We start from the raw sequence: 13371 nt of genomic DNA, 5'->3' as shown, positions 1-13371 counted from the left end.
TGGGTGTGTATTAATCTTTGTTTATGACCGGTAAAAAGTATTAATTCAAGGGCGTGACCTGCGACCTTCCACCTGTTCTTTACAGACAGTTTCTTCATTCCTATTGGTCAACAGCAACGGCTGAAACAGTTGTGCCACATCACGCGATATGCGCGACGCGCACAGCATTCCCTTATAAGGAGTTGTTTACCCGAGGGCGACGGAGGGCTTTACCCTTTCATAGCTGGAGGGGTGTGTTGTGTTGAAAGAAATCATTTAACAATTATAGGTATTTATGAATGGGAATCAAAGTGTGTTGAATCGGTTATCAACTAGTGGTTTAAACCCCCCCCCGAGGCCTGGTTCTTTATAATTTACCTCGACTTCGTCTCAGTAAAATTATCAAGAACCAGGCCTCGTTGGGATTAAACCACTAGTTGAAAACCTCTTCACCACACATTGATTCCCTAATTCACAATGCCCCTCCCCCCCCCCCACAAAAAAATAAAAAATAAATAAATAATAATAATAATAATATTAATAATAATAACCATAATTTTGATGATATATAATTTAGATTTTGTTACATCAAATTGTACATGTATTTACATTAGCTTGTCATACATTAAATTAATGGTGTTAGTCATAAACTTCATGGGGATGATCATTGGCAGAAAAAACAAACCCCAAAACAAATTAGCCACATCAGGGATTACTGCATTCGTTGTACAGCACAGCATGGACTCTTAATGTATAAACTATGACCTTAACGCAAATATTGACCATCCAATATAGCCTAGGTGTTGTGACCTTTCATTCGTGTTGTGACCTTTCATTCAATGAAATTTGTGGACTCTTGGTCCTGGAGCTGCGTTACCATTGACATCAGGTCACCGAAGGACGGTCTTTGCTCAGGTTTCTGTGTGTAAAAAAAGGAAAGAAAACCATTTTAAAACTTTTTTTTAAAGGGAGGTCAGGACTGAAATTTTATGGCCTTTTGTTGCCCTGAGCACAATTTCATAGAGCTGCTTCAGCACAAAAAGAAGCTAAGCTTCACAAAATTATGCTTACCACAATAAGGCTAACAGCCAAACTACCGTGTCACATGTACAACTTATGACTGGTATCCTGCTCAGTTCTGCGTTGCACACAATTGTTAAACAACATTTTTGGCTTAAACAGCACTATGAAATTGGGCCTTGTTTTTGGTCTAGGTGCCACTTCAAATGGAACTCCTTTTTGAAAACAGAAAATTGCCTTGCCCTTCAAAAGATAAAAATTCCGTGCCTAAGAAGGAGCAACACTGTAAGTCTAAATAAAAACTTGAAATATCTTAAACTTTAAATTGAAAAGATTAAGACAAGAAAACTGTACAATGCTCAAACAATATTTATTCATTTATTTATTCAATTATTCTGTTTGTGAAGCCAAAGATTATCAGAGAAGTAAACTTAATCACTGTACTAGCCAAGAACCTCATAGAGAGTAGACAAGGAAGGTAGCTCCAGTTTTTACAACTCCAATTCCAGCCTCGCTACCATTGGCAACGCGCCGTATCGATACCTCTTGTCACTAACCCCTGGAAGGGATGTACTGAGAAACAACGCTGATTGGCTCATGAAATTGGTTATGCATTAGACGTAAAGTGCACGCGCGAGTAGTTTTAAGAAATTTGCATGTTGACCACACCCGCTTTTTTTTATGGCACGAACACGTTTAAAAAAACAACAACAAAAGACATTCTTTATAGACAAAAGACATGCATGCCCGCGTAGAAAGGATTGATCACATGCTCCAGGGGGTTATGATTGAGCAAGGCATGCTGGGAAAACATGGCGCGGCGAGATCGATCACCCCTGGGAAGTAGGTTGCTCCAAGCCTTACCTCTTGCCAGCAGCGGTACATGATACAGTAGATATCCCTTGGGCAACATGGCGGCTGTTCCATGCGGTACTGCTTTCTTGTCACCTGGTCCACTACCTCCACATTGTTCATTTTGGGATATGGCGTCTGTCCCCCAGAGAAGATTTCCCATAATAAAATGCCTGTTTAAACAAGACAGTTGTCACAATCAGTTAATTTAAAGATACTGGACACTATTGGTCTTCTCACTTGGTGTATCTCAACATATGCAAAAAATAACAAAATCTGTTAAAATTTGAGCTCAATTGGTCGTCGAAGATGCAAGATATTAATTTAAGAAAAAACAACCTTGACACACGAAGTTGTGTGCTTTCAGATGCTTGATTTCGAGACCTCAAAATCTAATTCTGAGGTCTCAAAATCAAATTTGTGGAAAATTACTTCTTTCTCGAAAACTACGTTACTTCAGAGGGAGCTGTTTTCTACAATGTTTTATACTATCAACCTCTCCCCATTACTCGCTACCAAGTAAGGTTTTATGCTAATAACTATTTTGAGTTATTACCAATAGTGTCCAATGCCTTTAATAATGTATAATTTGCTTTAGACACAAGCACGGAATTCCCTGCTTCTGTTTTGTTTTGTTTTTGCTTACGGTAAGCAGATCCATGAAATGTGGTCCAATTCCATTTGGAAACAGATGCAAACTTACCATAGGCCCACACATCAGACTTGCTGCTAAACTTAGTGTAATGTAGGACTTCCGGTGGGGCCCACTTGATGGGAAACTTTGTGCCTGTACTTGTGTACTCATCGTCAAGAACATATCTGTAAAAAAAAAAAGCAATGACTACAGTAAGAAAAGCAACACTCACCCGACAGTAACAAAACCGGCTGAAGTTTATCAACAAGAGGTTGTTATTAATGTTACATGGGTGTTTGGTTTGGGCTCAATGGGTGCACCTGTTTGGGACTAACGCTTATAAGCTTTGCTTGTATGTGTAGTATCATAAAAGTGTGTTCATTTCCTCCTGGCTCAACTGTAATATTTGGAACATGTATAAATTATTGCCAGTTTTAAATGAACCTTAAACCTCAACATGCTTTTGAGATTAAGTAGTAATCTCTAGTATTAACTAGTTGCAACCATCCCCATGGAAAAGAGTTGATGTCAGTGAAAATGGCTGGGCCCACATCATTCTAGACGAAGCATCAGTTTGGTGGCTGCTTTACTTCTCTCCTGGAAATTCTAAGAGAATTTTGAGAAGATCCTGGAATCAGGACAAGTCCTGATAAATCATATCCCTGGGCCCAATTTCATAAAGCCTGTAAGCACAAAAATTTGCCTAGCATGAAATTTCTCCTTAGACAAAACCAGGATTACCAAACAAATTTATATTTGTTGCGTATTGCTTGATACTGGTATTCAAATGTTGTTTGCTAAATCCTGAAAATCATGTGGAAATTAAGGTTGGTAATACTGTTCTTATCAAGGAAGAAATACATGCTAAGCAAATTTGTGTGCTTACAGGCTTTATGAAATTGGGCCCTGGTCACAGCTACAGCTACTTACCATGTACACCCAACTATCCCAGCCAAACCTTACTAGGGCCCCTTCCAAACCTCCCATAAACATTGGCTCTAATTCAACAGTCTGCACTCCAGTTGGAGAGAGGGTATTTGGGAAGAGGAGGGTTCAGTTTATTGTAACTATATTCACAGTTGAATAGCAGCTTACCTTGTCAGCCCAAAGTCAGCGACTTTCACAACATTTCGTTCCCCAACCAAGCAATTGCGTGCAGCCTGTGGGCCAAATGACAAAGAAGTAAGTTTACTTCTTAATAGTTTACCATGAAAGACAAATCAACATTAATAATACGCTCTGCAAAGTACACAAAAATGACACAATGGAAAACTGACATCCAAAATGTTGCAAATGAGATTTGTTGTGGTCATTATTAGTATTATTACTATATATTTCTAATAATGAAACCTAGTACATGTACATGTATGCCTCATAAGTGAGTTTAATCACTGTAGCTTGCAAGCCTGAGGAAACATGTAAACAAGGGTGCTTGCTATGTGAACCAGAAACATCAGGGTTAACTCCCTCCTCTTCCACGTGTTTTGGGTCCTTTTAAGGCGCCTTGTCAAAACCTCCAAGCCATTCCATTTCGCGTGCATTCTGCGGGAGTCCGCATATTTTTATAACAAAAGAACCCGTAGCAGCCAGGCAGGTCCACTGCCAGGACGGCTCATTTACATGTCAATAAACATGAATATTCCGGCGGCTCCGCGGAGCGACGGGTCAGCTAATTCAACACACATGAACGTTCTTTGGCGAACTATCCATGTCCTTAGCAACGGTGGTATTTGCTGTCAAGTCTGCGGCCTGTCTACGGAGGAACACACGGGAGGTTTCGACAAGGCGCTAAAGTGCACTACCATTCCTAGTACACGGGACCTACAGCTTAATATCTCGTCCGAAGGACAAAACAATTATGGAGAAGCATCTTGCACAAGGGTCCGGTGTCAGTGGACACTATTGGTAATCACTCAAAATAATTTTTAGCATATGGTAACAAGCAATGGAGAGCTGTTGATAGTGAAAGACATTTTGAGAAACGGCTACCTCTGAAGTAGCATAGTTTACGAGAAAGAAGTAATTTTCCACGAATTTGATTTTGGGACTTCAGAATTAGATTCTGAGGTCCCGAAATCAAACATCAACAATCAACTTCGTGTGACAAGGGTGTTTCTTCTTTAATTTATTATCTCGCAACTTCACCGCCTAATTGATTTCAAATTTTCACAGGTTTGTTCTTGTGTGCACATATTGAGATACACCAAGTGAGAAGACTGGTCTTTGACAATTACCAAAGGTGTCCAGTGTCTTTAACTACTCGGCCACAACATGCAAATAGATACAAGAACACTTACCAAATCTCTATGAATAAACTTTTTGGTTTCTAAGTAGAGAAGAGCCGAGCATATCTGTACAGCCATGTGAAGAAGCATGGTCGGCTTTTGTAGTAAGTCTTTGTGCCTTCTCAAATGAAATAGTAAACAGCCTGAGGAAGTAAACAAGAAGGAAACGTTGACACATTATTAAAACTGTGAGTCCAAACTGACAAAGTGGTGTAGAGACCTGCGCTTGATTTCACAAAGCGTTTTGATTAATTTCTTCAAACAAATCAATCTTAAAATCGTAAAATACTCAACAAAATTAGATTTTATTTGTTAAATAATCACACAAAATTTTTTTGAATTGTCATTGACAAGTACGCTTATAATAATATTAATAATAATAGTAAACATTTCTATGGCGCTCTACAATGAACACAGCGCCTTACAAGAAAAACAAAAAAATATAAGTAGAAAACTGAGCAAAAGAAAACTACTAGCTGCACTCAGTGGGAAACAAAACAAAAACGTTTTGAGAGACCGCTTGAAGAACGAACTAGACACTGCTTCTCTGACGTCACAGGGCAGTTGGTTCCATATCCCTGACATAATCAATTTAGAAGCTCCTTTTGTAGATCAAAGCCCTAATAATATCAGTACCAGTAAGTGGCGCAGTTTATAGAGGACGCTGACGCCTCAACCACCATAGACTGCCAAGGAAAGTCTTTAGTGTCTGGCAATAGTGTCTGGCAATTAAAGACGGTGGACACTGTTGGTAATTACTCAAATAATCATCAGCATAAAACCTTGCTTGGTAACGATTAATGGGGAGAGGTTGATAGTATAAATTGGTGTGAGAATTGGCTCCCTCTGAAATGATGTAGTTTTCGAGAAAGAAGTCATTTTTTAAGTATTTGATTTCGAGACCTCAGATTTAGAATTTGAGGTCACGAATCTGAATGCACACAACTTTGTGTGACAAGGGTGCTTTTTCTTCCATTATTCTCTAGCAACCAATTGAGCTCAAATTTTCACAGGTTCATTATTTTATGCATATGTGGAGATAAACCAAGTGAGGAGACTGTCTTTGACAATTACCAATAGTGTCCAGTGTCTTTAAGTTTCCATAAGTTTTGGGCACTGATTCTTAATTTTTTGAAAGAAACCGAATGCTGGGTTCAAGGATAATTCTCTGGTTTTCTTTGTAATATTGTTGTATTGATTTCACTTTCATATTTCTTATCACTTGGTATTACGTTCACAACAACGTACATGTATAATTTTCATGGTCATAAACTAGGTTAAACTAAAATAAGTGCTAAAACAAAATGTTGCCCACGTAAAGCTCCATATGAGGTGGTCCCGGAAGTTTGAATATGCGCACGACTTGCACAGTCTATCAAACTAAAATAAGTGCCAAAACAAAATCTTGCCCCACGTAAAGCTCCATATGGATGGGACCACATTGGTCCCGGAAGTTTGAATATGCGCACGACTTGCACAGTCTATTACGCAACATAAGCGCATTGTATAATCACCACAAAACACTCAGAATAGCTTACCTTTTGACATATACTCTGTTATAATACATATGGGTTTCTTACACACGCCGTACAGTTGGACCAAGTTCTCATGTTGGAATTGCCTGAGTAATCAAGCAGAAAAAGAAGAAAAAAAAACAGATGGTCAGCTTTGCTCTTCAAAAAGAGTCTTATGGAAAGGTTTGCGGTAACACCATGTTATGACTATCTCTAAACGGGTTGGGGTGTTTCTTTTCAGAAAAGTGCGGTAGCACTATGTATGTGTAAATCTCTTTTGAGTAGTGTTCGTTTTTCAAAGAACTGGTGGTTGAAAACTCAATGTTTAGATCAGTATGCTCTTTGAGTTTTCAACCAACCTTTTCAGAACCAACACTACTCACAAGAGATCTCCACATGGTGCAACTGCAAACTTCACCTAGCTTTTATATATATAGTTACTATAAGCAGTGACTCAGTTGGAAAACAATTATTTTGTGCCTTTTTGTTTATTTTCTTACGTCATGACTTTGGCCTCATCGACGAAATCATCCTCCGACATGGCATTCTCCCTCATGATTTTGACGGCCACAAACTGGTTGCGTTTGTTAATCTTGGCAAGTTTGACGACACCGAACTGTCCACTCCCGAGCTCCCGATGGATTCGTAGCTCTTTCCAGTCAATCACCAGCGTTCTGGAACCAAGACCTGCCGTCGTTGGCGGTATGTGACCTGGTGGATTCCTCAGTCTCGTTATCAAACCTACAAAATAGAGTCAATTTTAAACTATATCAATATTAACCAAAAGGGAAACTGACTGGGTAAGTCAGTTTCCCTGACTGGGTATGTTATTACCCAGTCAATTTCCCTTGTGGTTTATATAGACCTTATGCATTGACGTCATCCAGCCGTCATCTAAGAAGAAATCGGTGATGAAACAATCGAGAGGCACAGATTTGTACGCGCGGCGCACAGACTCGGGGAAAGTATCAGTACTATTGTATACAATGCTTTACACACACTTTGGTGTACAACTAAAACCTAATAATATTCTTTCTCCATGGTGCAAATTTAGCATCACCGAAGTTTTATACACGAAAAAATAAATATTTAGTAGCATGACGTTTCGTCCCAAGCAGACTCTTTCTCTAAGGCTAACGAGTATTTTACAGAGGCTGACAAAAATCTCTGATGGTAAATAACTGACCTCCAGCGTTGTGTTGGTGATAGTTGATGAGGTCTGGTATGGAATGGAAACAGTGCTTCTCTGAGACATAGTTCTGGTTGTCAGCATTCTGCTTTATATGGTAGTGGCTGATGTTGTCTTCATGAACGGGACTACAACAAAACAAAAGAACCAGTAGGATTTGAAACTTTGCATGGTGGAAGTATAACTACAAGAGATTTGCGGTAACAAGGCCGTGTCCGAAACGGCGACTTCGGCTACAGCTACGTCTAAATCAGCGCTTCTACCAGTGTTGAAGAATAGGCAGACGCGCGCGATCTAGCCGTAGCTGTAGCCGAGGTCGCCATTTCGGACACGGCCCAACATGTGGATATCCTTTTTGACAGGCGTGTGAGTAACTATCCATGAAAGAAGAGGAAAAGAAAAAAACGGACAAGCAAAAAATAGGAAAAGATAATATTCCCATACATTTGTACACAGAAAGTTAAGGAAAAAAGGAGGAAAATCAAAACTCCAAAAGAGGAAATCAGCTGATAAGAGGAAGTCTCACATGCCTGTTTTTGAGTAGTGTTGGTTCTGAAAAGTTGTTAATCACCAGTTCTTTTCAGAACCAAAACTACTAAAAAGAGATACTCACATGGTGTTACCACAAACCTCTCTTAGTTTAAAAAAAAGAAAAAGATGAGTCAATCGAATACAGATATTTAGAGTGTGGAAACTTATCACAGTGCAGTCGTCTTGTGTTTTAATCCAGTTCAAATAAATACATTGGAACTGAGGCTTAAGTATAGTAGCAAAAATAGTCTGGTTCCCTTTTTTTATATCATGAAGGCAAATTGGCTACACACATTGTGAATTAGGAAAAGATGAGGATAGCATGTAGCAAGTTTGCAGAAGGGTCAATGATTAATAATAATAATAATACTAATAATAATATTAATTGTGGTTTCTTATTATAGCGCACATGTCCATCACTCAGTGACGCTCCTGGCGCTGTAACATACAGTATTTCCTGCAAGATGTGGGAATTATTACACCTAATCCTTAGCACCATGTAATGTTTTACAAGGTGCTGTGGCACAATTTGCTGCCAATCAGACGAGGAACAGTGGGGCGAACCCCTTCTCTTTTCAATAAGTGCACTGGGTTCTTTTACATGCGTTACACAACACATGGGACCACCTGCTTTATGTCCCATCGGAAGGACGAAGCATTGGTAAAGTGTCTCGTAAGGACACAAGTGTCACAGTGGCGGGATTCGAACCCACACTCTGCTGATCAGGAACACCAGAGTTTGAATTTGGTGCTCTTAACTGCTCTTCCAGGTTTACAAGTGGTTAGTCTAAATCTCTTGATGTACTCACCCTGATCCTTTGGTGAGAATAGAGAGAGTGTACAACCCTTTAGTGCTGGAGTTTCTGACCATGAAGCAGCCGTCCTTGCCCTCAGCTCTTAATTCTTCTTCCGTTCTCTGTCTGTTCCAAGAACCAGTGAACCATCTGGAAATGAGAGGGTATAATCAATGCTTTCATAATAATAATAAAACAGCCTGTATAGTAGCCCCCTCAACCCCAAAAGGGTCTCGAGGCACTTCACATAGGTTAAAAATGTTAAGCAAGTAAAGAAAATACAGAACAATTTAAATGCACTGAACTCGTTTGGTAATTGTCAAAGGCTAGTCTTCTCACTTGATGTATCTCAACATACGCACAAAATAACAAACCTGTGAAAATCACAAGATAATATGGAAGAAACCAAACCACCCTTGTAACACAAACTTGTGTGCTTTCAGACACTCAAAATCTAATTTTGAGGTCTCAAAATCAAATGCAAATATTTTAGTGCAAAATTACTTCTTTCTCGAAAAACTGCGTTTCTATAGAGGGAGCCGTTTCTCACAATGTTTTATACTATCAATAGCTTTCCATTGATCGTTAACAAGTAAGTTTTTTATGCTAACAATTATTTTGAGTAATTACCAATAGTCTCCACTGCCTTCAACCCTAAAAGGGTCCAGAGGCGCTTCACAGAGGTTAAAAATATTAAGCAATTAAAGAAAATACAGAACAATTTAAGATCAAATACTTATGTGAGATGGTGAGTCTCATCAACCAAACAAACTTTACATCTGACTTCATAAAAGTAACCTCTGAAGGCAGGGGTGGCCACACAGCAGCTAATGGTTATATGGCTTCTGACTGGCAACCCGAACAAAGATATTGACTATTAGGGAGACCGTCAACATACGGCAGAAAAGCTCAGTTGGTAGAGCACCGGCACGTTAGTCCAGAAGTCAATGGTTCAGTAAATTTTTCTTTTATTCAAACCCAAACAAAAAAAGTGGCACTCACTCATATTTTTCCAGGCCTGATGAAAACTTGCTCTTCTCTTCAACATAGTTACTCGGGATGTAGCCCTCCTCACTGCAAAACAATAGTTTAAAGATGAGTGGTTTTTAATACATAGTTCATTTATCGTGATAAGAACACAAGGAATATTCACCAATTCAGTGTGAATATATCTGTAGAATTTGTTTTCAAGAATCTTTTAAAATATTTTAACAGACAAATCCATTAAGCCCAAACCACTGCCAAGTTAGCTTCACTGATACCTTTTTGCAGGTGTCACACTTGTGACCAAATAGAATGTAGACAAGGAAGGAAGTTTCAGTTTTAGGTGTGGGAGGAAAACCTCAGAGAATTAGTCCAGGGAAAACACAAGCAGTCAGGTTTGGACTGACAACCAAATCCACGTAATGTCCCAGCGTGAATCAAACAGGGATCCTATAGGTGGAAGGCGAGGAAAGATCCCACTTGGCCAACCCAAACACCCAATAGTATATTGTGTATGATCTTCATGCTTTACTATTGTAAAAAAAGGGTTATTTCAGCCACTTCTGTGGCCGCCAATCCTATGTTTGTATGAGTAAAGCCAGGTTCATACTTCCTGCGAATGCGATACAAATGTTGACCTCACAGGGCTGTTTTGGCAGCGAATCTTTCGCAGTTGTTGAGCACATTTCAACTAATGTGGATTAATCCTTGCAAATTTGTACCGTCATGATTCATATCACATTCACATTCGCAGGAAATACGAACTGGGCTTAAAGGCAGTGGACACTATTGGTAACTATTAGCATAAAACCTTACTTGGTAACGAGTAATGGGAAGCTGTTGACGGTATAACAACTTTTGAGAAACGGCTCCCTCTGAAGTAACGTAGTTTTCGAGACCTCAGAATTATATTTTGAGGCCTCAGAATTATATTTTGAGGTCTCAAAATCAATCATCTGAAAGCACACAACTTCGTGTGACAAGGGTGTTTTTTATATCATTACTATCTCGCAACTTCGATGACCAATTGAGCTCAAATTTGCACAGGTTTGTTGTTTTATGCATATGTTGAGATACACCAAGTGAGAAGACTGGACTTTGACAATTACCAATAGTGTCAAGAGTCTTTTAGCCAGAATAATAAACATACCCTTTTTTATTGCTCGCTTTCCACCAGTATTCTCTTGAGTTATCAATCACATTGTACTCATCTCCTCTGATCAGCCGAATATCCATTTCCTCCATAGGGTCATAATCAAACTTAGCAATCACAATCAAGTTGGGTTTCTGCAACAAAATAACAACAGATAGAGTAAGCATCGGCTCTTTAAAATTCTTCTTCCGTTCTCTGTCTGTTTCAAGAACCAATGAACCATCTCAGTAAATGAGAAGGGATCATTAATATTTTCATGAGCTGTGAATCAAAATGTGAAATGGTAATCTCATCAAACATACACGTAGGGTGTCATGGCCAAGCAATTGTCAGAATTACTGTATAGTCAAGTTCTGGTGTTTTTAGTCATCGAGACGTGGGTTCAAATCCTGGTCATGACACTTGTTTCCTTGAGCAACACACTTCACTGTAATTGTTTCTCTTCACCCAGGGGTATAAATGAGTACCTGCGAGGGTAGAGGGTTGAAATTGTGTGTTTGAAAAAGCCTTCCAACCGCCATTAAAGTCCAGGACTGTACACTTCCATTCACAGAAAAAAGTCATAGTGAAAGTCATGTCCAGAATTGACATTTTCCAATGTCTCCCAAGTTGACATACTATTTAATTTTGTGCAACAAAATGGAATTTCTGTTTCATCAAGAGTACAAAAATCAACAATTAGTAGTCATGTGTGGGCAATATTGTGAATGTTCTCAGACTGGAGACCAGGAACACAGCGCTACATATCTGTAAGTTATAAAATTACTCCAAAGCAAAACAAAGGACAAGGAAGTATGTATGAATAACAAAAAAAACATGTGTTTTTTCACCTAGTGATAAAATAGTGATTGCTTTTCCAGTGGATTTCCTGGGATGTGATAACACTTTTGTCAATAAAACTGTAACTGAAATTACAGCCACGAGTCTCATCATTATTCAACATTTTGTGAATATATATTACCCATGCCTTAAAGCCATTGGACCCTTTCGGTACATAACAAAAATAAAAGTTCACAGATTTACAAATAACTTACAGGGTTTACAGAAGGTAATGGTGAAAGACTTCACTTCAAATATTATTCCATGAAATGCTTTGCTTTTTGAGAAAAACAGTAAAACAATATCAATTCTCGATAGCGAGAATTGCGGATTTATTTTAAACACATGTCATGACACGGCAAACCGTGCGGATACAAAGGTGGGTTTTCCCATTATTTTCTCCCAACTCCGAAGACCGATTGCGCCTTAATTTTCATATTGTAAGCCAGGCCATACGCGCGTCTAAACGCATACATCAATGAAGCACTCAGAATGCAACGTTTCGCTTTGATTTCTATGGCACATCTACGCACACACACATGCCCACGCTAACAGACGCCATGTTGTAGGGCAGGTTTTTTAATGGTGACATCATAATATAAATACGGTCTATGTACATGTGAATGAGATTTAGCACACCAAAGAGTCTCCTATTATGATAACTAATGTGTATATTTTCACCTTTCCCTTATAACCAAAATCAAAATCAAAAGAAAAACCAATCCCAAAGCTATTTTAAAACTCAATACCAGAAAATTGCCTGTGTTTCAAGAAAGGATGTGTGCTGCGTCAGAAAAAACAACAACATTGGTATTCCGGAAATTGTGGAAAGACAGAGCCGGTTTTGCAGGGAACTAAACATTTGGAAGACAAAGTTCAACATGGTTTAAACTATTGAAACAACTCACCCACAGTCATCTTCAATATGTTGAATATTTGGTTGTGCCATTTTTTATAATGTGTTATAGGCGATGCAGTGTTTTACACATTTACCATGATTTTTAAAACTTGTAAAGCTAGTCTGTTCTGAATTTTAACATTTTGGGGACAACTTTGGTCCCAAGTAAATTACTTCAACCTGTCCTAATTTTTGAATACACGTGACACAAAGTTAATTGGCAGTCAACATTGGGTCTGTACATTCCACACAGATAATTTCCTTGGTCAAAGAGTCAAATTCAACAATGTTTTGATGGAATATTATAGAAAATAAACTAAAACAATTTCTGTAAAAAAAATTAACAGACCAATAATAGTTTGAAATGTGATGTAGTTTGATATTTGTTTATAAATGTCTCAATAAATGTTAACCATTTTCACACTGGAAGGGTATCAAGTACAATGGCATTTAACACTATTTTAATTAGACACCTGTATCATTTGTCCACTGTCATGAGGACTCTATCTAGTGGAAAAATGTGTGCATCACAAAACTGAATTTGACCTCTGAAAATCAGAGCCCCTTCTTTGACAACCTTGATGGTGCTTGTTCGTCGGAAACATTTCCTAAACATTCACAGGTATAAATAGTTTTGGGGGGTTGAACAAAGAATCGACTAGAGTGGGATTTGAACCATTGATCTCCAGATTAATATACCGGCGCTCTACCAACTGAGC

At 38.7% G+C, this 13371-nt stretch overlaps 1 protein-coding gene across 1 annotated transcript in view; it reads right to left on the bottom strand.

Annotated features, from left to right (window-relative positions):
- Positions 1–540: 540 nt before the first annotated feature.
- The window catches only part of LOC117293765 (tyrosine-protein kinase Tec-like), a 34756-nt gene continuing 21925 nt past the window's right edge, over positions 541–13371 (bottom strand). The window contains exons 9-19 of the mRNA XM_033776200.1: positions 10933–11069; positions 9801–9872; positions 8814–8948; positions 7471–7601; positions 6785–7025; positions 6309–6391; positions 4783–4913; positions 3581–3645; positions 2555–2670; positions 1864–2024; positions 541–898 (exon numbers count right to left, since the gene is read on the bottom strand). Coding sequence (XP_033632091.1) covers positions 812–898; positions 1864–2024; positions 2555–2670; positions 3581–3645; positions 4783–4913; positions 6309–6391; positions 6785–7025; positions 7471–7601; positions 8814–8948; positions 9801–9872; positions 10933–11069 — 1359 coding nt within the window. The 3' untranslated portion in view covers positions 541–811. The remainder of the gene's footprint in view (positions 899–1863; positions 2025–2554; positions 2671–3580; positions 3646–4782; positions 4914–6308; positions 6392–6784; positions 7026–7470; positions 7602–8813; positions 8949–9800; positions 9873–10932; positions 11070–13371) is intronic.

This window comes from Asterias rubens, chromosome 8, assembly GCF_902459465.1.
Source record: "Asterias rubens chromosome 8, eAstRub1.3, whole genome shotgun sequence".
NCBI lineage: Eukaryota > Metazoa > Echinodermata > Asteroidea > Forcipulatida > Asteriidae > Asterias > Asterias rubens.
This window is presented reverse-complemented; position numbering and strand designations above follow the sequence as displayed.